Source organism: Tachysurus vachellii, chromosome 15 (assembly GCF_030014155.1).
Source record: "Tachysurus vachellii isolate PV-2020 chromosome 15, HZAU_Pvac_v1, whole genome shotgun sequence".
NCBI classification, from domain to species: Eukaryota; Metazoa; Chordata; class Actinopteri; order Siluriformes; family Bagridae; genus Tachysurus; species Tachysurus vachellii.
In genome coordinates this window covers 6,549,086-6,573,367 of record NC_083474.1, presented here as the reverse complement: position 1 = coordinate 6,573,367, position 24,282 = coordinate 6,549,086, and the positions used below count along the sequence as shown (strand labels likewise).

General features: G+C 36.9%; 1 protein-coding gene across 2 annotated transcripts; it reads right to left on the bottom strand.

Annotated features, from left to right (window-relative positions):
• Nucleotides 1–1,748: 1,748 nt before the first annotated feature.
• sytl2b (synaptotagmin-like 2b) lies at nucleotides 1,749–22,345 on the bottom strand. 2 transcript variants are annotated; one of them, XM_060887824.1, is made up of 19 exons: nucleotides 22,261–22,345; nucleotides 19,031–19,250; nucleotides 17,210–17,361; nucleotides 17,026–17,119; nucleotides 15,584–15,620; nucleotides 14,899–14,989; nucleotides 13,478–14,440; nucleotides 8,761–11,403; nucleotides 8,130–8,222; nucleotides 7,780–7,833; nucleotides 7,566–7,660; nucleotides 7,124–7,234; nucleotides 6,376–6,545; nucleotides 5,538–5,640; nucleotides 5,172–5,333; nucleotides 4,629–4,707; nucleotides 3,946–4,045; nucleotides 3,345–3,550; nucleotides 1,749–2,636 (listed from the first exon to the last, which is right to left on the bottom strand). In XM_060887824.1, exons 2-19 carry the CDS (start codon nucleotides 19,129–19,131, stop codon nucleotides 2,494–2,496), a joined length of 5,397 nt encoding a protein of 1,798 aa, XP_060743807.1. In that variant the 5' UTR covers nucleotides 19,132–19,250; nucleotides 22,261–22,345; the 3' UTR covers nucleotides 1,749–2,493. The 2 variants fall into 2 exon arrangements, with proteins under 2 accessions (XP_060743807.1, XP_060743808.1); XM_060887825.1 differs by lacking the exons at nucleotides 19,031–19,250; nucleotides 22,261–22,345 and having other exon boundaries at nucleotides 17,214–17,354.
• Between the last annotated feature and the right edge of the window lie 1,937 nt (nucleotides 22,346–24,282).

The window sequence follows — 24,282 nt, the reverse complement described above, 5'->3', positions numbered from 1 at the left end:
TTAGCCTGACAAGATGACTCCTTCAGCCTGAATTAGTTCATACAGCTTGAATATTCACACTGATAACCTGATTCAGTCTCATGATCGCAGATGCTCAGCATCCAATCCCAAACCGTTTGACACTCTCAAACACAGGTTCATGACTACTCACATTTTGTGTCATCAACCACATTGGAAGTGGTTGAAATAAGAGTGGGACCCATCCTGTCCAAGAGTCAACCAGGGTCCATCTTTTCTGGAAAGCTAAGCCCAGCAGCATGGAATGATGGTGTTTGGGAACCAAAATGTCCTAGCTTTGAAGGCCTTGTACCAAGTTTTGAATACATTTAATGAGTCCTACTCTGCAACCCTTTCCATTGGGAATTTGTAGATGAAATTATGTGGGTTCTCCAAGTCCTGAATGCCCAGACATTGATGTTTATGTCCCCAGGATTTAACAAACCCTAAAGCCTGGGACTTGACACTGGGTTACAGGGTCACAGGACTGCAACGTCTCCCCATACTCTAAAGGCCTGGGTTCCATAAAGTCCTATGGAATTTATTACTGGCTTGCCCAGTTCTCTGGGTCACACAACCATACTCACCACTATGGATCAATTCACAGAAGTCTGTCAACTTGTGCCACCTCACTACACAGTCCACAGACATACACAAAGCCTCCTAGAGGACAATATATTTGACTGAGGCAACCAGTTCAATTCCTGGTTCTGGCAGGGGTTTTGTAAGAGGATCAATATTAATCAATAATATCATCTCTTCTCTTGGTGCCATCCTCAAACCAGTGGACAGATGGAGAGATTAAATCAGAAGCGGTTCCTGTATTTTGGATAGATATTTGTTCATTTAAAACCAATTCACCAATTCACATTTTAAGAATGGCAAACTCCAGGAATTCATTCAAAGAGATAGATGCAGCCCAAAATGAAGGTGCTAGATATTCACCCTAGATTTTCTGGACATCTCATTTGCAATGAGGTTCCATGCTAAACTTATCATAATGAAAATTCTAAGGAAAGAAACGCTAAGGAAAAAAAGCAGGCAGCTAACTGAACTGCTGTTTATAGTGTGTGATCCTAAACCTGTGATAGGGCAGATTATATGTGCAGCATAAGTTACAATTGTGATGTAATCTTTTAGGAAATGTGCCAACAAACTGAACAAAAGGTAAACGATACACTGTGCTTCCTAGGCCCCATGTGAGACCATCTTTTTAAATCAAGTAGAACTCGATTCCAACGGTGTGACTAAGAATGTCTTAAAATCCAACAAGTCTAGTCCTTCTTGTTATTAATTTGAAAGTACGCTTACAAAAAATACAAAAATATTTGACCTTGCAGTGACCTTCAGTCAAATCAAATTAATATACTTCTTATAGTTATGGTTTCATATAAATTGTACAAACAATCAACCATTTGTTCTTAAGAAGACCTTCTGAAAACCTTTATATGAAACTTTACATGACCTAGTGGTAGAAACATGAAAATGTAGATTACAATCAATAAACAGTCAACAAAACAACAATTTATTAGGTGAATTTAAAATATCAGTTCAAACAACAATATATATGGGAGTTGCTGCCAAAGTAGATGATGCCAAATGCTGTGAATATGAATATAAATGCTATGTGAATAAAATATATATTTTTTTTGTATCAGCAGGATAGTGTGGTAATATAATGTATGTTTACTTGTTTAATGTTACAATATGATTAGAAGTGCTGAGTAGTATAAATAAAAATACTAATCATGTAGTTACTGAGTACTTTATTAGAAACAATGGTAAACCTGCTCATTCATGAAATTATCAGTCAATGATATGGCAGTGCAATGTTCACAATAACCATATGAATGGGGAAAGTGTGATCTAAAGTTATTTTGATTGTGGCATGTTTGTTGGTGACATACTGGCTGGGTTGAATCCTGGCCTTGTTTGGTACGGACAGGATTTGGTGCCAACATCATGAAACCATGGACCCAACCTGCCTTGTGTAAATAGTCCAGGCTGATATACAGTAGGTGTTGACCTGGTGTAGGGAATGTATTCTTTGACGTTCTGTTATTTCCAACCAATCATCGCTTGAATGCCACAGAGTATTGTTGCTGACCATGTGCATTCCATCATGGCCACAATTTAACTTTTAACTGCTATTTCCAGGTAATGCACATTGTCACAAAGAAAAAGTTCTCTGAAACTGGATTCATTAACATGGCAATGAGTTCAATGTTTTTCAGCGTCCTTCCCAGTAACTGTATCTAAGTCTAATGGAACATCTTTGGGATGTGGTAGAAGAGGAGATTCGTAGCTTGAAAGTGCACATGAAAACTCTGCAGGGATTGTGTGAAGCAATCATGTCACCATGGACCAGAATCTCAAAGGAATCTTGTGGAATCCACACCAGAAAGAATTCAAGTTGTTTTAAGATCAAATGAAACCCAGTAAAGCACTCAATGAGAGAATGTTATTGCATTTTGGCATTTTATAACAACATTATTTCTAAGTAAGTTTTGCTACTGTCATTATTCGCAACGGCAACACATCCTCCACCCACTCATTTGGGGAATCCATCATTCTTTGCCATAAAGCTACCTCCTTATCAACGGAGTCCATCCAGTCCACGTTTGTGCCATAACTCTGCCCTGTAAGAGAGATGGAAAGCAAAATGTACAAAATCTAATGTGATCAAAAAGGTAGGTTTAAAAAAGAAGGGCTTTAGTAAAAAAATGGAATCAGGGAATCATAAAATCTCATAAACAGAAGACATGTATTTAACTCAACAAACAACAATTATGTGGAGGATCAGCAGGACACCTGGGTCACTAATAAACAGATGGAAACATGGCCTGTTCAGACAGAATGGGGATCTTAACACACTTGTTATATAATGTGCCTGATGTGCTGTAGTGTCATCCAAAGAATCCCTGAAACCCCACACGGTGTGAATGAGTGTACAGCCTGGCACAGGAGTGTGTCACCTAACTAACTAAGCCGGTAAACTAAACTGATTAAGGACAGCTCGTATACGTTACAAAACTTTCTATCCATAAATTCCTTAGGGTCGTTTTGGATCTTGGGCCTATTCTTGGAATGCTCTGCCCAAGGAAGGAAAAAGTCTGGATGGGATGCCAGTCCATCATAGAGCACCTAGGGGCAGTTTACTGTAGCATAGCCAGTCCTTATTAGAATATAAACTTTATAGGCTACAAACTATTCCATACAAAAAAAAAATGCTAAATGCTAAATTATGTAAATCCAATAATCATAACCATATAAACACATTAAACAAAAGCAAGAGAAATAGAAACACAAGTTGATAAAGGTTTACAGCTTCAGTAAAACATATGTACCTGTTCCTAGACCGAGTCTCAGTCCTCCTACCAGGTGATCAGAGAGTCGGTCGCGGTCCCACACTGTGAGCTCCACACAGGCCTCTTTCAGGTCCTCTGTCCTGAATCCATCATACACCATTGTGTGGTTAAACACAGGACTTGCTGTCCTCTTTAACGCTCGTGTCTTCTGGCAGCTCTTTTTGCTGGTATCGGGCAGCACATAACTACAGAAGCAAACGCACACAAAACATGACAGGTGCTATAGGATTATTATTAACATTAAGCTTGACATTGAAATGAGCTCACTTAAGGAAATTGTAGACAGAGAGTGAGTTGTTTTATGAAATGAAAGTGGAACAACAACAAAAAAATGCCAGTGACTTGCCAGTGCTGAGAAGCACATTAACCTCCTAAGACCCAAGCTTTGGTTTGGCCTTGCATTTGAGATGCAGTGATGTCCACGTATGTGGACACCAGGTCGTAGGAGGTTAAATGTAGCTGTTTGATTGCATATATGACATGCAAATTACTTGTTATGATTACACAATATAACAGAAGAGCAACAAAATAAAAGTATGAGAGCCATAAACTAATAGCTAATGCTCTTTAAGGACATTACCATTTCACATATGGGTTTATTGTTACACCACGAATCAGAGGCAGGTTCCTGCAATCTCTGACCCAAATGTGAATTTCACCTGAGCCTAGGGCCGATTTTGCTGGAAAAGAGAGACAAGAAAAAAGGAATAAAAGAAAGGACACATTATAACCAATAAAATAATCTTAACTGATTCTCAGGACCACTTTTGTTATCTTCAGTGACACTTTATTTGATGGCCTGATACACAAATGACAGTAAAAAAAAATAACCTGTGCTATAATATGTTCATCACAGATAGCTTTTTCATAATGTGTTCATATTATTTACACTTAAAGCTGTTTGTTTTTAATCTTTTACATGTGTACAATGTAATAACATCAATTTTACTCTCTGGTGTCATCCAGAAGAGAAAGAGTTTCTTTCCCGTTATCTACATTGTGACGGCGACTATAATGAAAAGCAGTATACAAGTAAAACTGAATTAAATATAATTTATTCAATTTAATTTAATTTAATTATAGGCAGGGGTTCTCTGTATACCCCTTCAAGACAAGGGATTTTCTCTTTTAAAATGTTTGAAAGTTTGCCTAAAGGATTAGAAAACGAAAGAAAGTAAATGTATGGTGAGGGTCAGGCTCGCATGGACTGGATTCAAAATGTAAAGAAATTGCAGAAGTCAGAGTAAAGTCATAAGCTCTTACAAAGGGAGATGTGAGGTAAGAACCGTATGGCCAGTCTCATCTCGCCCCTTTCATCAGTGGACAGGATGCTGCTTGTGTTCTAAAACAAGAGATGTTGAAAAAATACAAATCCATCTAAGGTGCAAAATTTGTATTATTTCTAAATTTGAGAAGTGAGGTCCATAAGTCTGAGATCACATTAAAATCAAGACATACAACTGCATAAAACAGAAAGATTTATTTTGGGAAACTATAACATTTAAAATGTTTAATTAAATGCTTAAATATACACAAATCAGCCATCATATTAAAACCACCTGCCAAATATTGTGTAATATTGTGTGCCCCATGAACTCCACAAGACCTCTGTCAGTGTGCTGTGGTATCTGGCACCAAGATGTTTGCACCAGATTGACAGCTGTCCCATAATATATCCCAGCCTCCTTGACAAGTGCCATTGGAAGAAGACAATCAATGATATTCACTCCACTTGTCAGCGGTTTTAATGTCATGGCTAATCAGTGTAATATATACAGCGAATTACTAAAAAGAGCCATAATTTACCCTTGGTTTGAGGTGTAAACAGTTGATCCAAGGGCTTCCAAAGTCCCACTTGGAAAGGTCAATCTCTGTCTCTCCCAGGAAGCTGTTGCGACCAAATGTGTCATTATGCCAAACAGACAGGTTAAGGATCTGGGTTTTTAAGTACTCCATTCGAACTCTATACTGTATTAGGTTAAAAAAAGGAAATACTGTAGTTAAAATTTAGAACTGTGGTTATATGTACTGTATATTATATTATATTATATTATATTATATTATATTATATTATATATGTTTTAATGTTTGTGTTCTTTATGTGCAACTCAAATACATATACTATTGCATTTAAACTTTAATTACATATTTAAGTTATTTCATATTCTTTACCCTAAGAATCTCATTATATGTTGGGTTCAAGTTCTTCTTTTTCACTGATGTTTTTCTTTTTCCCAGATTGGCAGTGTCAGGTATAAGGTAACTCTTAACATACCTAAAACAAGAGCAAGTATGAGTAAGCACATAAATTTGATCAAATATACACACATCAGCCACTTAATTATGAAAACTTGTGCAGCTTCTCATTAATGCAGTTTGTCCAATCAGCCAATCATGTGGCAGCAGAGCAATACATGGTCTTATGCAAATACAACTCAAAAGTGAAAACACCTTGTTGATGAAAAGAGAATGCTAAAAATGCGAATCAAATGACCAGTCTTTGTACCCGTGTTGAGCAGAAAAGCATCTCAGAAGACACAACATGTTAAATGTTGAGCTGGATGGGTTACAACAGAAGAAGACCACGTCGGGTTTCAGTCCTGTCAGCAAAGAACAGGAGTCTGATGTATTCTAAGATGCTTTTTCTGTTTATTATTGATGTACAGAGTGGTTACAGTAAGCTTTCTTTTAGAAAAACCAGCGTTGATCACAAGAGGTTTTTTCCACAAACAGACTATTGTGCATGTGCGACTGTCGTGAGTGAACATCTGAGAATACCAGCAGTTTCTGAAATATTTATTCCTTCCCATCTGGCATCAGCTGAGTCATTTTTCTTCCCCATTTTTTTCTTCCCCAGTTTTCTATGAACGTTAACAGACGCCCTTGACCTCTATCTGCATAATTTCACTGTGAAATGATTGGCTGATTGGATAACAAGTATGTAGCAGTAAGTTTGTATATGTCATGTGTATCAGACACTGAAGGAGTACAAACATTCTAGTCTACTCACGGGTCAGATCGATTCCTCTTCACATCTACTGCAGCTAGATTTTGGCACTGAACTACAAAGATGTGAAACTCCCTTAGCTTCTGGACATAGCTGATTGAAAACTGGATCGTCCCTTGAACTTCAACATTCCCAAAGTCCGCACTGGAAATGCTTATTATGCTCCTGCTCATCTGTGGGTATAAATACATGATGAGGCACTGAGGGGCAGGAGAAACAGTAGTAGCTTTATAGTAGTACTAACAATAGCAGTTGTAGTAGTAATAGCAGGAGTAGACATAGTTTAAGTAGTTAATATTCATATTAATAATAGCAATAGAAGAAGTAGTTTAAGAGTATTATTATAATAACAGTAGTAGAAATAGTAGTAGCAGTAATAGTGATAGCAGTAGTAGTAGCTACTGGTGGTAATAGTAGTATTGTTATAGCAGTAGTAGAAGTAGCAGTAGTAGTGGTAAAAGTATTATTATTATAGTAGTAGCAGGGGTAGTATCAATAATAGTAATGGTGGTGGTAGTATTATTATAATAGCAATAGTATAGTAGATGTTATAGTGGTTGTAGTAGAAGTGTTGGTACAGTAATAGTAGTTTTAATAATAGTAGTGGTGGTAGTAGCAGCAGGAGTATTAGTACCAGTTATAGTTTATGATCATGTTACATGGAAGTGACAGCTGCAGATAATCTGGATGACTGCTGATATCTGATAAAATCTTTAAATATAAAACATCAATCAAACAAGCATCAACATACAGAAGGCGCTGCGGTCATGCGAGAGTGGCTTTTAAGTTTAGCCTGAGGACTGTTCTTCCAGTGCTTGCTACTGTGGGAGCTGCACTCCAAGTCACTCTCATCTCCATCATTCTAGATAAAAAGCATAAAAAAAAAACTTATATTGTATATATTATAAAATATATAAATATATCACTCTAAAAATACTAACACGTGCAATGCTGTAAATGTAAATGTTGTGTGCTGTGAATATTCTAACCAGTCTTAGATGCAACATCACTCCGTATAGCATTTATATTTCTGTAGGTTTTGTTAAATCATGACAGCCAATGACCTGATCAATGAACATATTTTTGGGAAAAATAATTTTTACTAAAAAAAAAGTTTTTTTTTAGCTCTGTCAGATTTTTTTAAAATTGTCTAGAAGACCAAATATTAAGCATTCCTTGTGATCATACTCTACCTCATTCTCCAAGAAATTGGGAACCGATTTGCTGATTTTCCTCAAGTGCTCTTTATCAGAGAAGGAAGATGAAGATGGCGATGGAGTGCTGGAGACTGTATGTATGATACAAAACATAAAAAATAAACACTTATCTCTGCTTTACTTTATAAAATTCTCAGAATGTTTGATGAAAATTTTTTTTTTTAAATTGGACAGATAGAAAGAGTCATACTTGCATAGCTGCTAGTCACGAAATCATCCATGTGTTTGCTTTTTTTACTTTGTCCTAACGGATATCAGACCACAACAAAACAAATTAAATTGCTGAGCTTGTTCTATGCTGCACAATAAGACATTGAAGCCATATAGACCAAAGAGTTTTAACATTACTACAGGAGTAAATTTATAAAGTCATGACAATGAAACGAATGCTTGTACTTACAGATTGAAGGTGAAAAGCAATTACAGATATTGCATTGTAACAGTTTGGCAAATATTTCCAAACATCCACTTAATTACATCTATAAAAGGAATTTTCACATGACTCATATTTTTGACACAGTAAATATAACTAATGCTCACGAGGTACTGCAGTAATGTCTTCAAGGCTTTTATGGTATACAGGTCTAGTGGATGCCCGTCTTAGCGCTTCTTGAACTAGGCTCACTTCAGTGACTGGCACATGTGTGAAACAGAATTAAAAACAGAGGAGTAATTATACACGAGATCAAATAACATATTAAATATAACAACAAAGTTAAAACATACTGCAACGCTTGAGTAAACAAAAAACTACTTTTCCCCAGAACCGATGCTGCCAAATTCTTTGAGCTAGTAAAAATGTGTCTATGGCCAAAGTAACTTAATTTTAAATATCCTCTTAAAATGAACATCATTAGACTGTAATATTTTTGAGAACATTTAACAAGATCTTCATAGCTATGCAGTGCAACACTAACTGTATTGAATAATAAAACAGACAGTTTATTGGAATAAAATGTGACATTTCAGCCCTCACACGAGGCCTTCATAAGGGCTAAAATGTCATGTTCCTATGTTGTTAAAGTCACTATATTGGGTTATTTTTAGATAATGTGCACATTAATCTCAACAATTCATTTTAGATTGTAAGTTACACTTTACTTATAGCTGTTTAAAGCAAATACTCCATCTTATATAAATATGAAACATTCTAACAAAATGTATGTCTCACAGTTTGCACTTGTCCCAGAGAAGGAATCAACTCTATTTAAGGTCTCAGGGTTATCTTCACTTGCATGTCCCCAGCTCCCTCTTCTGGTGCGAAGCTCTGCAGCGTCTATGGGAGTGTCAGCGTTCTCAAGACAGCACCTCACACTACCGTCTGTCTGAAAGGAGGTGCACACTAATTCACTCTTCTTCTGCAGTGTACCTTGGGGAGAAATGTCCTTGCCTCTGTTTTCAGTGATTCCCAGATAATGCTGATTGTCTCGTGAAACAAATGACCTGGCAAGAGGTTGAGAATCAAGATCCTCAGAAGTGCTTCTGTCAGTGGCGCTTTGCTTACTCTTGGTGATTTCTGGAGATTTTTTGGACTGTAAATTAACTTCTTTAAATTCTGGTGTTTTTGTAGATGATAACACCGTACTTTCTGGCATCTTCCCAAGCTGTGGGCGGACTGTGTCAGATACCTTCTTAGACTGCAAGGGTAAATTTTCACCTTGAGTTTCCGTATTTATTGCAAACATGCTGGTGGCACGTCGAAGAGAATTTCCTCTTCCATGTAAAGTTCCTTTGCCAGTACTTCTAGTCTGCTGCTGGAATTCTGGAGTTTTAGGAGATGATGTATCTTTTGGAGATAACTTTAAGCCACTCTTTGGCTGAGGACAATGGGATGATCTCAGAACATCTGGCTCAGTTGGAGAAATATGCAAGTTAGCTGTGGTACCAATATCAGGACTTTTGTCAACAGTTTTCTCTTTTGAAAATGACTGGAGCTGTCTTTCTGTCTCTGAAGTCATAGGCATAGTATTTCTATTATCATTTCCAAACCCCTTTTCTGCCTGGTTTGGGCACGTATTTTGGTTCGAAGAGTGTTTTGTATCCACCTGTTCAAGTTGACTTACCTCTTTGTAAGTTTTTGCTTGTTTACCATCCTGACTTAATTGCTTATGAATTTTGTTTTCAAAATTGGATGACTGCTTGCTAGATCCTGCCCAGAAGTCACGGAGCATCTTAAACTGTAAACTGTTCATACCTTCTCCTGTGACTGTCTTGTCTATTCTGTCTCGTAGTGGAAGAACCGTAAAATAAAAAGTTTCTGGCTCAGATTCTGTGCTGATGGTACTTAGATCATATTCTGATTTGGTGAACCTTTTATTCAGCTTTGTAAACGTCGCAGATGAGTTCGTGTCATTTGCTGCCATTGATTTCGTACGTATGTTTGATTGCAATTTCTCTTTTTCCCAAAATGATTTGAGTTCCTTGATCCTTTCTGCTTTGTTGTTTTGTTGCTGGATGCTTTTCTTTGCTACTGGGACTGGGTTTTCTTGCTGGGATGGAACACTAGATGTTGGTGTAGGACTTAGTTGTGATTCTTTTTCCTCTGTCTTTATTTTTTGGTCCATCTCTAGTATTGTTGCACATCCTTCCTCACTACTATTATCATTTCCTCCAACATTGTCATTGCTGTGATCTCCTATCTGGAGTCTTAAATCTATTGAAGATGAGGATTTTTGGTCCAAACATTTGTTACCATCCTTGTCTGAGGTGCTACTTAGAGCCATTATATCTTTTATCTGATTTATATTGCTCATTGGTGCTTGTATATCTTTAGATTTATCTCTGTCGCTATCTTCTTTTTTATTTAAATGTTCATATGTGATGTCATCAGCTTGTATCTCACCAACATTTGAAATGTTCTTTACATGAGATTTGTTCACATATTTTTTGTTCTCATTTACTGAATATTTTGGACTAATGTCAGTTTTGGTTGGTTCCTCTTTAAACTCAATTACCTTCCTGCCAAAATTATTTTGGTCAATATTTTCCTTTTCAGAATTTATGTTTGGTTTGCTCAGTAGCATCACTGGTTCCTCAATGGTACCTTGTTCCCACAGTGACTGCAAATTGTCGATTTTTGGTGAGTGACTAGCTTTAAATCCTTGCAGTTCATGTTGATTGGGATTATTGTCTAGAATTCCAGTCTTCTCAGTATTTCTACTTCCCTTTTTTTTGTCAGTGATCTCAAGCTCTTTCTCTTTTGGAGTTGTTTTTTCAGAATCCAACAGTCTAATACTGGTGTCCTGTGGTGATCTGTGCCTAAATAGACTAGAAGATCCAATGGCAGAAATTTCTTCTGTGCTCAGTGGTTTAGTCTGATCAATTAGATCCTGAACAGCCTGAGAATTCATAGAAGTCTCTTTCTTATCTTTCTCTACTGCTAAATCACTCTTGTTTAAAAATACATCACTCGTCATAGCTCTATCCTCATGCATATGTCTTGGAATGATCAAGTATACATTGTTCTCTGCGTTGGGTCTTGAATTGATCTCAGTGTCAAAGTCAATGTCTTCAATCCTGATATCATCTTCAGTGTCTGGCATAATGCCCTCACAGTCAAGTCTATCACTGCTGTCTGAGCTCCTGCTGAACCATTCTAAAACTTTAGCAATGGAGTCTCCTTGTTCTTCAGAAGCTTTGGGAGAACGGAGGTTGGCCATAAGAGGGCCTGTGCGATTCTCTGTCTTATTGTTAGTGCCTCTAGTTATCTTCATATCAAACGGACATGGCATGTAGTCACTTTCACATGCCGCAAAGGAAGGATCGGTCCTATTACATGCATTAGTTGGGTTGCTGGCTTCATATGCCTGTTGATCTGTAAAATCCAATATAGCATTGAAAAAAGAAAAAAAAAACAATCAAAGACACATTTTGTTAGTCTAAAACAACAACTAATCAATCATAGACTGTGTGTGAAGACCAGTGTGATAAAGCAATTAGTTACACTACAAGCCAGTATAAATCTAGCTTAGTACACTGATGCTGAAAATCAACTGCACAAAATAGGTTGTGTTGTTTAGTAAGAAGAGGATGGAAGCATCAGGAAAACCATAACTGATACATAGAAGAATCGCTCCACTAATCTTTCTTTAATTTGTTTCTGGTTATATCTGACAGTTAATATTATTGCATGGCATACAGTAATAAGTATAATATTAAATTAAACAGTGACAATTAGTGCAACAGATTAATAATCTGAGCACAACACTCCAGTCCTCAGGTCCTTACACTGGCTTCCAGTTACATTTAGAATAGATTTTAAAGTATTGTTACTCGTTTATAAATCACTTCATGGCTTAGGACCGAAATACATTACAGATATGCTAATTGAATATAAACCAAGCAGACTACTCAGATCATTAGGATCAGGTCAGTTAGAGATACCAAGGGTTCACTCAAAACAAGGTGCGTCAGCATTTAGTTATTACGCCACCTATAGCTGGAATCAGCTTCCAGAAGAGATCAGATGTGCTTCAACAGTAGACACTTTTAAATCAAGATTAAAAACACATCTGTTTAACTCTGCATTTACTAAATGAGCACGGTGCTGCTTCACAATGACTGCACTTTTTATCCAAATCACTTTTTCTCCTGTTTTATTCTTTTTAACATATTTTAAACTGTTTTTATTAAAATCACATAATTGTTCTTTGTTTTATTATGATTTTATCGTGTGTCTCTTATATTTTTACACATATTTTTTTCTCTCTTATAAACTGTTTTCTTCACTTTGAATGACCTCTGTGTATGAAATGTGCTATACAAATAAACTTGCCTTGCCTTGCCTTGCCTAAATCTTTACATCTTTGGATGCTCTTTTGTATTGACTGATGCAATCGGGCCCTCACAACCAGATGCAACAGTTTCTTCCCTCAAACCATCAGGATTTTCAAAAGTCAGAACTGAAATGTTACTGAACACACACATTCACTCAATCGCTGTTTTGCACATTCATTCAACTGCTGTTTTGCACACCACATTTCAATACCTTGTCCAACTGCTACTACAATTCTGGTTTACAACCCTCTTTGCACAATTTTTACGACCCTATATTTTTGCACAGTGTTCTGTACAACATACAGAATGCACACTGGTTGGCGATAGCTTGCGTATTTTGTCCTGTAGTGTTTTGTATTGTCTGTCTGCACTGTAATTTGTCCGGCACTGTTTGCACTAGTTGCAAACGATGCACTGATGTGGATAGGACAACTTACTTCCAGTCCTTAGCTCTGTGGTGTTCTATGTAGCTCTGTTTTGTTTTATGTTACTATATGTTAATTGATGTAGTTTGACCAGGGTCCTGGAGAAATGCTGTTTCATATTACTATGTACTGCATTAGCTATACATGTTTGGAATGACAATTAAAGCTTCTTGACTTGACTTGCTAGCTATTAGTTTAAAAAACACTTAAGATCAGTTGCCATTCCCTAAGTTACCTGTTTTGGTCAATCTTCTTATTGCTTCAATTTCTTTAATTGAATAAAAATTCTCATTACCTAATGCTTTCACTTTTGATCACCCTCATAACCAGCTAGTTAGTTAACAAAAAGATAATAATTGTGATTGTGATTCTCTGTAAATTATTGCTTAAAGCCTTAATTCCTTTGGTATACTCACCAGTGAGCTTTCTACACTAATTATAATTAGATAATTATTGAACTTGGATGGACACAATAGATTGTGATTTGTTTAATTCAATAGTAATGCAGAACTAATTATTTGCACAAGGAAATAGTGGTATAATGCTACAAAAATTTAGCCTATAGTTAAGCTTGTTTCTTGTAGCTAGTTTCTCTCCAACACTGGTGAAGACACACCTAAATCAAATATATATAAAAATATGTAATAAAATATAATTTCAAGCAGAATTTTATAATTAATAGTTTACCTCTAATGCTTAAAGGACGGACCAATTTTTCTTCTGTCGTTTCATTTTCCCTCTTAGATGCCTTACTGTCCTCTTTCTCTTGGTTCTTCAGTATGATTTGAGGGTTTATGCTCTCCTTTAATGGTTTGGCTAACAGGGCTTCATATGGTGACTTGGCCCTTGCTCTAGGAATCGAGAGAGGTTCCTTTATCATTCCATCAGCTATATTTTGTTTTTCTGGTTCTGCAGATATCAACCAATTTAAACTCTTTTCACATTGTTGCTTAGTATCCAGTATGCCTTCTGTTTTTTGTTCATCATTTGACTGTGTGCTGGAACTCAGACTCAGTCTTGGTTGAATGTTTGGCTTCTCTTTAGCTGTTTGTGTTGGATTATTCAGCACCATTGAGGATCGAACTGGCAGTCGTGATGTTGGAAAGGTCGACTTCTGTGGTGAAGTGGGCTTTAGTGGTTCTTTGTCTTTGAGGGAAGACTCCTCTATACTCTCCTGGGTTACTGCATTCTCTTCAAGAATGTGTTCATGACCAGTCTTGGTGGAAGCAATATTGAGGGTTTTGCGGGGTTGAGGCAGCCGGCTTTTGATGTTGGAGTCACTGGAGCTGCAGCTGGAACTGTGTTTGAGGATACCTTTTGGTGGAAGAGACCTGATTTCTGAGTTTGTAGACATGCTCTGAGTGGACAGAGTAGACCTACTGTCAGAGTTTGTAGACATGCTCTGGGTGGACACAGGGGACATGGTGCTGGAGCATGTAGATGCACTTTGTGTGGACACAGATGTATTTGTAGACACACTCTGGCTGGAGATAGAGCTGGTGCTGTCTGCAGCTGAGTTCTGGACATTAAAAATTTTCGTTCTTTTTTTTGGCACAGGCTTTTGACGAGGGGGTTTTTCTGGTAAAATGTGAAAAACTTTGGTCTTGGTGTCTATTTCTGATCCTTCTTTATTTAGTGTAGAATCCACATCTGATGAAGAAATATGCAGATAAATATTCAGAAGGTGAACCAAGATTTAATGAAACAGTCATTACCTAATAAATGACATCCATGTACTAGGTTCTTAACCAGTACCTTTATTTATACATTCACCAGCTACGTATGTATGAAATTATCAATCAAATAATCAGCTATTCATGTGACAGCAACAAAATACAAAAATTCTTTCAGATGCAGGTTCAGATGATGTGCAAATCAAGTATCAGAACAGAGGAAAAACATCAGGCCAGATTTAAGTGTATTATGTTGTGCTACATGCTACATTATTCCTGCACGGCATATCCAGCATCTTGGTAGATCCATGCCTAGTCACTTTTACATTGTTTTGAAAGACAAAAGACGTCAAACATGCTACTTGATAGGTATACCTTATAAACTGGCATCAATATGTATTTCACATAGTTGATAATATGGTATGTAACCTGTACCTGGTGGATTCTTAGTTTCAGGCACTAAGGGTCCATTTGTTACATCAAAATCTAGATCCATTGGCACATTGTTGAATGGATTGTGTCTTTGCTGGAAACAAAAGAAGTAAGAGCAAGATTTTATGAATAGTGGTATTCATTCATTCATCTTCTACCGCTTATCCGAACTACCTCGGGTCACGGGGAGCCTGTGCCTATCTCAGGCGTCATCGGGCATCAAGGCAGGATACACCCTGGACGGAGTGCCAACCCATCACAGGGCACACACACACTCTCATTAACTCACGCAATCACACACTACAGACAATTTTCCAGAGATGCCAATCAACCTACCATGCATGTCTTTGGACCGGGGGAGGAAACCGGAGTACCCGGAGGAAACCCCCGAGGCACAGGGAGAACATGCAAACTCCACACACACAAGGTGGAGGCGGGAATCGAACCCTGACCCTGGAGGTGTGAGGCGAACGTGCTAACCACGTGAACCGCGAACGTGCCCCCTGAATAGTGGTATATATTTTTGAAATTCTTTATAAAACATGTTGATCTTTAAATCAGGTAAAAATGAATGTTGATCAACAATAATAAAGGAAATTTTAGGAACGAGGACGATTCTTTTTACTGCTTACAAAAAAAGTCAGTGGAAAGATATAGTGTTATAGTGATCAGTAAGCAGTTTGCTTACCCTGTTTCGACTTTCTTGCTGAGTCTCTGTTGGTCTCCTGTTACGTACACAAAGAGGAGGTTGTGTGAATATGCAAATTGGGTTCATTTTTTTTCTTTTTTTCTTTTAGTTTATATTATTTCCTTGATATGCTTAGATTTCCTGCTCATTTTTATGCTCTTTAACTGCATCATTTAAAGGGAAAACATGAAATGTAATCTCTATTGGGATTGCCGTTTTAGAAAACAGAATTAATAATTTTCTCCCATAGATTAATTTTTCTAAGGGTATTTCCATATTTCTTGATATCGTCAAAGGAGTGTCTTTAAATTCCATGCTTTTTTTAGACCTCTGCATGTTGAAATAATTCTCTTTGTATGTACATGAACCTTGGATTACGTTATATAAACTATATGACTACATTTTTTGGACACCCATATTAAGGCCTTTGGATGTTCTTTTATGCTGTAGCAATACAATTTCCCTTCACTGGAATTAAAGGGTCTCGAGATATTCCAGCATAAGTCATGTTTGCTTTGAAAGATCTCGAGTGGCCTGCACAAAGCCCTGACTTGAACCCCAGTAGGATGAACTGGTCCTCTGACTGCACTCCAGATCTCTTCACCTTACATTAATACCTGACCTCACTAATGCCTTTGTGCCGAATGGGCAATTTTCCCACAGCCACATTCCAAAGTCTAGTGGAAAGTCTTCCCAGAAAAGTGGAGGTAATTATAGCATCAAAAATGGGAGTAAATCTGGAATAGTGTTCAAAAAGCAAATATGGGTATAGTGGTCAGAGGTCAACAAACTTTTGGCCATAGAATGTAGTATACATGTAATTTAGGATCCTCAGTGTCAAGTGTCTTTATTCAGATTTGTAAAGAAAAAAAAAATCATAGTAATTTATATTTTTACAAAATTTGATTCATTTCATGTTCATTCAGTTAATCAAGAATCAAACTGTTCTAGATGTTCCTATACCAGAAAACACTTCTAACATTTTCTCACTTAGCACTAATACGCTTCTCCAATACAGTTTTATTTACATGCATAGCAATAAAAATAGGCTTTATACTCTACTGAAACCATGTTATGCAAACGCCTCTGTTGACTCTTGTTTGAGTCATCCGGTACTTTGAATCATGAGATTTCCACACCTCAAAAACACACATGAATAAAGTAGGACATGAGGCAGCTACCCAAACAGTAATGTTATACATCACACAAAGTTTTCTGGCATGAACAAAAGGTATAAATTTATGCTTCACCTTAACTAACACACACAGTATTGTGAAAATTATTATCTAGACTAATCCCTGTAAGCTGTGGATGGGACACACTAATACATACTTTAATGATTTTATTTGTTCTTTAAACAAAACTGTGCTGAGTTAAGCATACACGGTAGGACTAAAGTAGGAAATAAACTGTTTAAGTATTTCTGGAAAGTTGTTTATCACCTCTCCTTTAGATTGTCTGTTGATTTTGGTTGCGGTGTCATGAGATCATTGTTAGATTTATTGGGTCGATCTCTCCATGACTGTGTTGAAAACTCTAAAAAGACATGACAAACATGTTACTGTAGATAAGGTCATCTTTGTGTCTGTTTGTAGCTGTTTACTCTGTTAATGTTGTGAGACTTACCTACTGTCATAGGTTTCTTCTGTTTCATGGATGCTATGATGATATCTGAGCCGTGAATTCTGTCCTGGTGTCTCTGAGACTTTACCTCATAAAACCACTCCCCTGTGATGTACTTCAGTTTGCCCTCCTCAGGGCCTTGTTCTTGCAGATGCCTAATATGCAAACATAATATTAGAGTAATATAATTTAAAGAAATAAAAAGAAAACAAAAGTATGTATGTAGATGGCTATAAAATCAGGCAATGTCAAGATGTCATTGTAATTGCTTTTGCATTATTTTATTTTGGCTTCATGCAAATAAGTCCCTATGAAGTCTATTATTATTTTTTTTCCAACTATGGGGCATCTACAGTAACTCAAGCAAGTTTGTCTACCTGACTGACACTTGGATGAAGCCCAAAGTTAAAGTTTGCTACAATAAATGATTAATTACTCACACATTTGCAAATACTTAAAATTTAAATTCCAGGAGTGACAAATTTGTTTACTTTATCAGCAATAAAACAGAAAACGTGCAGTTTGATCGTATTTTAAATGGCACAAAAAGTGAGGGTTTTACCAAACTGTTTTATTTAAAGTGAGCTGTTTTATACAGAATTTTGTATTTAAACATTATATTCTGTTTAAATAAAAAATTCTGTATAAAACAGCTCACTTTAAATAAGAAAATCGAAATATAAATGAAAATTAAAGAGATTTTCTGAACTCTACTGTTTTCTTGTGCTACATTTAATTTTTATACATCGGACCTGATGGAACTAGTTGCACCAGTACCACTAGTTGTACAACTGCACACTTGCAACAGTTCTCCTATTTCAATGTAGTTAAATAAATAAATGAATTAATAAATTCTTTGAAATAGCATGGGAATTGTATTCAAAATAATATTCCACTAATCTGAACACAAGCGTTAACCCTCTGCTCATGGAATGACTGACTAACTTTATTGACAGTGTCTTGAGTTAATGATATTTGCTTAATAAAGATAGAGAACCACTTGTCACACAGGTAACATTACATTCAACTACAGCTTTAATAATTGCGTCCCCAGAGGTACCATGTTTCCAACCTTAAGGGCTTAATTTAATTATAAAAACAACTCTCTTGAAATAAGAGTAGTTTAAGTGAAATTTTGATTATTAATTATTTTCACATAATTAAAAGTAAAAACTAAACATGTTTTCTCTGAACCATTAAGAAATGTATTTATTTCAACACAAGCCTAGAACTACCTGGTCCAAAAGTTATTTAAAAAGGTCATAACACAATATGTTTATGAGCCAAAGCAGTAAATCAAAGAAATTTGATTATAGTCAGGCATGTGAACATGGCAAGTGGAATACATTCTCAATTTCAGGGAAACTGTGCTGGTCATGTGAAATGGGCAGGGCAATTATTCCACAAGGGCAGACTTAATCCTTTTAAGCATGGTTGAGCAAATCAAAGAAATCACCTAGTCGTGGCCAGTTTCTGCATTCCTCCTTTTATGTCCATATTCATCCATTACATGTGCAGTCTGTTTATAACTTGGCTTTTCAATATGCTTTACACTTAGTAACAAAGTAAGTAGAGAACCACTTCAGGTTCACCCACACGGACATCTTTAGCACCATCTGAATTTTTTTCACGTAAAGCCGAAGGTAATGTAATTAGCCTACTCACCCTGAAGCAGTCCTGTGAGTGATAAGAGGTAGAGATCAGCCGGAGCTTTATTACATTTCAAGACAAACATCACTTTTTCACTTTGGCTTTTTTTGCTCAAGAGAGCAAAATGTTTGGTTTAGGATCTAATTATGTTCAATATGGAGGCAGAGGACTTACTTGACTCGCTCTTCCTCTGCCTTCTTCAGTTCAGCGTCCCTCTTCAACACTGCCATAATGGCCTCCTGCTCCTCCTCATTCAGGTAGCTCAGGTCTATCATGATGATTGGTTCGGTTCTCTTAATGCTCTTCGGACTTATGTGGAAAGCATGCAATGATGTCGTCTCTGGAAGACAACTTCATTTATAATCCTTCATCACACACCACTGAACAGCACCATCTACAAATCACACAACCAGAATATGCAAGATTCAGCACTGTCCTGAACCTTTCACCAGTTGATCAGACATCCTTTATAATATCGGATAAATGTAATTATTATTCTGCCACATGGCATCCAGACAACATGCGACTAAATCTAATGCAATTCAAACTATATATTCAATTGACAACCAATTGAACTAAAATTTGTGTCTACCTGTACACAGTGTGCTTTGGCCTTTGGCCTTGACAAGAATCAGTTTCTTTATTCCACAAATTGAAAACAACATTACAAAAATCAAAGTAGAGTTAAAGCTAGTCTATTTTTGCACATACACTATAAAAACTATATTAGCACAATCTTTTTTAAATACTGTATGCACAAGCATTTCATTCAGTGTATAACTTAAAATCATGAAAGGTGTTACTTTCTATTTTCAGTAGTACAATTTATTATTTCATTTGATATGTGAAACACATTAGGATAAAATGTTTTGATCAAATCTTGTGAGTTACACCTGCTGAAGTGAGTCCCAACCCAACATCTAACATTTAGTAGTACAGCATGTCGTATGTCTGTTAGCTGAACAAATATTTGTGCTAAGTTGTCAAATATGCTATTTGCTCAGTTTTACAGCATAATCAAACAGAGCAGCAACTTCATGAGAAAGAAAATCGTATATGATTTACATACATATGTACAGTACGCATACATATCTTGCATGTAGTATATGCTGTATGCATGTATATAGCAGTATATATTCTGTCACACACTTCAGAGAGTGGGTGTTGTCTAATGACTGAGGAATGCAACCTTTTGCTAATGAGAAATTTATACATTTATATAGAGGTCTGACAGCTTACAAAAGAAAAAAATGTTTACTATAGATTGCACTGTACATTTTACATGGAAGGTTTGCATTTATTGATCTAATTGTGCCCTAGATGTCTGAGAACTGGTTTTAAAGACATGGTGTCTTAATCTCAATGGACATGGGGAAAAGGGAGAATGATATATTGTGAACAGCGCCCAAGGGACTACAGTCAGTAAATGTATAGATTTATGCACAGTGACCTATATGGTAGGTTTACATGATAAAATTCAACATAATGTAGACTTGCTGTAAGCCGAAGCGAGAGAATTGTCCTTTCAAAAGCCCTCAAATATCTGCTAATCTGGTACCGTTACTGCCTCACTGGCTCAGGTTACTGTCTGTGTAGTGTTTCACATATTCTCCGTTTATGCATAGTTTCCTTCTAGTTACTCCGGTTTCCTTTCACCTCTCCCTAGGTGTAAATGAATACAAGCATGTACTGTATGAATGTGTATGTGATGCTGTGTAAAGGAATTCAGACCAGGATGGACACAAAACTACTCTTATCAGTATAAAGCAAATAGTAATATTTACATTGTTTTTCTCAGTGTTTCATCAATGACCCTTATAAACTTTTAGCGTTTTAAATCTGTTTTTCTTGTTCAAGAGAAGAAAGTAGCTTGTGTGTGTGTGGTTTGCAGCACTGACCTGTTTTATATGCTGCTTTGTGATTCTAGTGATTCCTGCTAGAAAAACAAGGCCTCTAGATCTACCACAACTCTGATGGATGCAACTTAATAAATGAATCAAAATGAGCTGTAGTAAGTCACAATTATTACTTGTCTTTGAATGCATTTGTATGTACATGGCCAAAGGTATATGCAAATCTTACCATCATAAAATATCTGGGTCTTCCCCAAACCGATTAAAAAATTGCCACAAAGTTGGAAGTACACAATTGTCTAGAAAGTCTTAGTATGCAGTAAGAATAAGATTTATCTTCATTGGCACTAAGGAGCCTAGTTCAACCCTGTTTTAGCACAGCAATGCCTCTGTGCATAAAGGGAGGTCACAGGCTTTGAGAAGGTTGGACCTCAAGAAGTCAAGTGGCCTGCACAGAGCCCTGACCTCAACCCCTCTGAAGACCTTTGGGAAAAACTGGAACGTACACTGCAAGTCAGGCCTTCCTACTTGAACCCGGAGCCACAACAAAAAATCTATTGGAAAACCTATGCAGAAAACAACCCCTTAAGCAGATATTACAGATAATACAACAGGAAGCCGAAATTAAGCACTAGAGTGGGTTCTGTAGAGAAAAGCTACTGAATTGTTTACGTTCTTGATGTGTGCTTTTGGCAATGAAAGTGAGAATATGTTGCCAATGTGGAGCATAAAACCGTTTAAATTAAAATCAATTTTAAAATTTAACACAAACAAAAATTGAAGAAAATCATGAATCTTTTGAACGAGTCATATCAATCGACTTAGTGAACTAATAGAATCGAGTCTTTCAGCTCCAAAACAGATTACTAATAAGCGACATTATGTCCACTGATCGCCTTTCTTTGCCTAACAATTAAATCTCACTCCACTTTCTAAAATTATATGATAGATTAAAGGTATTGTTTAAAACACCACAAACTGTACCCTTATTCCAGTTTTTCTAATTTCCTGCTTTTACTGTCCCAATTTAACTTTTACTTTTTTAAACACTGCATTTGCATCTGTAATACATCATTTAACATATTTGTCATTAATTCAACAGTTATTAATTGAAGCCCAATTGAATGCATGCAAGCCCCATTACTGTATGTATTAATTTGGGTGTTACTTGTGAAATTTCTCCGGTGATAATAAAACACTGCATGTGTTAACAACTTCAGGTGAATACAGATGAAAGCGTTACATGTTGATTCAGCACTTCAGGTGTTTATTATAAATATGTAGATAGTAAAACCGTGATGCTCTTAACTGTTACACATTTATCTTGAACAGAAACTAAATATGAAGACAAGTTCAAAATTCCTTTCAATTCACACATAAAGTATTAATTACACGCACCATAAATACCCTCACAGATAAACATGTTTTATCTAAATGTTGCACAAAATCTCTAGGGATGATCTCAGATCACATTTCCTAACTGCTATCTATCAGTTCCAATAAACCGTGACTGCCTTTTTTCTGAGATAAAAACTGAGCATGAGACCTTACCTTTAGCTCATCTGTGAGAAGATCCTGCTGTATGTTTACAGAGTAGCTGTGTGTGTGTGTGTGTGTGTGTGTGTGTGTGTATGTGTGCGCGTGTGTGTGAAGGCTCTCTCACACGGACCAAGGAAGAAATAACTACTCACGCCTGCTTTTGCCTCGTTTGCTTTAGCTCAGCTGGCTATAACCTTAAATAAAGAAGTCAAAGAATGCATGGATTATTTGAGTTTAAACTAAAGTATAAATAGTGTCAAAAAAAAAAAATAAGATTCAGAACAATTCAATTTTGCACATGTTTACACAGATTATTCATATTTATGTTGATCTTTATAATGCCATCATTATCAAAAACTGATTAACTGTCAGATTTGACGGTTTCTTAGAAAGAAAGAAAGAAAGAAAGAAAGAAAGAAAGAAAGAAAGAAAGAAAGAAAGAAAGAAAGAAAGAAAGAAAGTGCAAATACTCTAACATTTCCTGCAAATTTTTTCATGTACTTTAAAGGACTGATGTTTGATCCTAATGTTTAATTAGCTGTCATTTACCAAGGAACATCGACAAACATGAACTAAATTAATTACCTAAAAACAAATGAATTAACAACAGCTAATAATATATAATAACAAGATATCACTATATCTAGCCACAGGGGTTACAAGCCAAGACTTCTGTGCTGATCCCAAGCCTGGATAAATAGAGAGGTTAGCATCAGGAAGGGCATCCAGCGTAAAACATGCCAAATCTAAACATGCGAATTGTCAGTGGAAATTCCAGACCGGATTGGTCGAGGCCCGGGTTAACAACGACCGCCACCAGCACTGTTGACCTACAGGGTGCCAGCGGAAACTGGACTACTGTTCATCGAGGAAGGAGGGGAGGGAAAAGGATTCGTAGGCAGAGAGAGAAGAGGAAAGGCAGGTGTATAGGTCTGAGAATATGGACTCTTAATAGAGTTTTAAGGGAATATTCAGAACAGCTAGCAGATGTCTTCACTGACATCTTCAACATTTCCCTGAATAGTGCCGTTGTTCCTACGTGCCTCAAGACAACCACCATCGTCCCCGTGCCAAAGAAGGCCACAGTCTCCTGCCTTGATGACTACCGTCCTGTCGCACTCACATCCATCGTGATGAAGTGCTCTGAGAAGCTTGTCATCAGGACTCAGCTACCATCATCACTGGGCCCCTTGCAGTTTGCTTATCGTCCAAACCACTCCACGGACAATGCCATTGCCACAACCCTCCATCTGTTTTAATATGATTACAATTGCTCTAGTTTCACAATGTACTTTATTATCTACAGTATGCACACTGGCCAGTGCTATTTTGTGTATTTGTCTTGTATTGTCTTCCACTGTTGCACTTTATGTGGCAAGGACCTAAATCCTTAGCTCTGTGTTGTTTTATGTAGCTTTATGTCATTTTATTTAGCACCATGGTCCTAGAAAAACGTTGTTTCATTTCGCCGTGTATTGTCGGCTATATATGGTTGAAATGACAATAAAAACTTCTTGACTTGACTTTAATAAGAGCATAAAATATAATTATTACTATAATTATTACTAGGGGGGCTCGGTGGCTTAGTGGTTAGCACATTCGCCTCACACCTCCAGGGTTGGGGGTTCGATTCCCACCTCCGCCTTGTGTGTGTGGAGTTTGCATGTTCTCCCCGTGCCTCGGGGGTTTCCTCCGGGTACTCTGGTTTCCTCCCCTGGTCCAAAGACATGCATGGTAGGTTGATTGGCATCTCTGGAAAATTGTCCGTAGTGTGTGATTGCGTGAGTTAATGAGAGTGTGTGTGTGCCCTGTGATGGATTGGCACTCCGTCCAGGGTGTATCCTGCCTTGATGCCCGATGACGCCTGAGATAGGCACAGGCTCCCCGTGACCCGAGGTAGTTCGGATAAGCGGTAGAAAATGAATGAATGAATGAATTATTACTATAAATAGTAATCTGTGCAAATTGTACATTTTGAACAATTTTGGAACTCCCTGTAAAATAAACAAAGGCATTACAGTTGAGTTGACTGAC

What these genes read in the sequence shown, in the direction of transcription:
- sytl2b (XM_060887824.1), bottom strand. Translation starts at nt 19,131, where the DNA reads ATGATAGACCTGAGCTACCTGAATGAGGAGGAGCAGGAGGCCATTATG. An exon ending in TGAAACTAAGAATCCACCAG is followed by an intron (nt 14,441 to 14,898) that starts GTACAGGTTACA and finishes TTTCTTCATCAG; the next exon opens with ATGTGGATTCTACACTAAAT. An exon ending in GCATGACCGCAGCGCCTTCT is followed by an intron (nt 6,546 to 7,123) that starts GTATGTTGATGC and finishes TTATACCCACAG; the next exon opens with ATGAGCAGGAGCATAATAAG.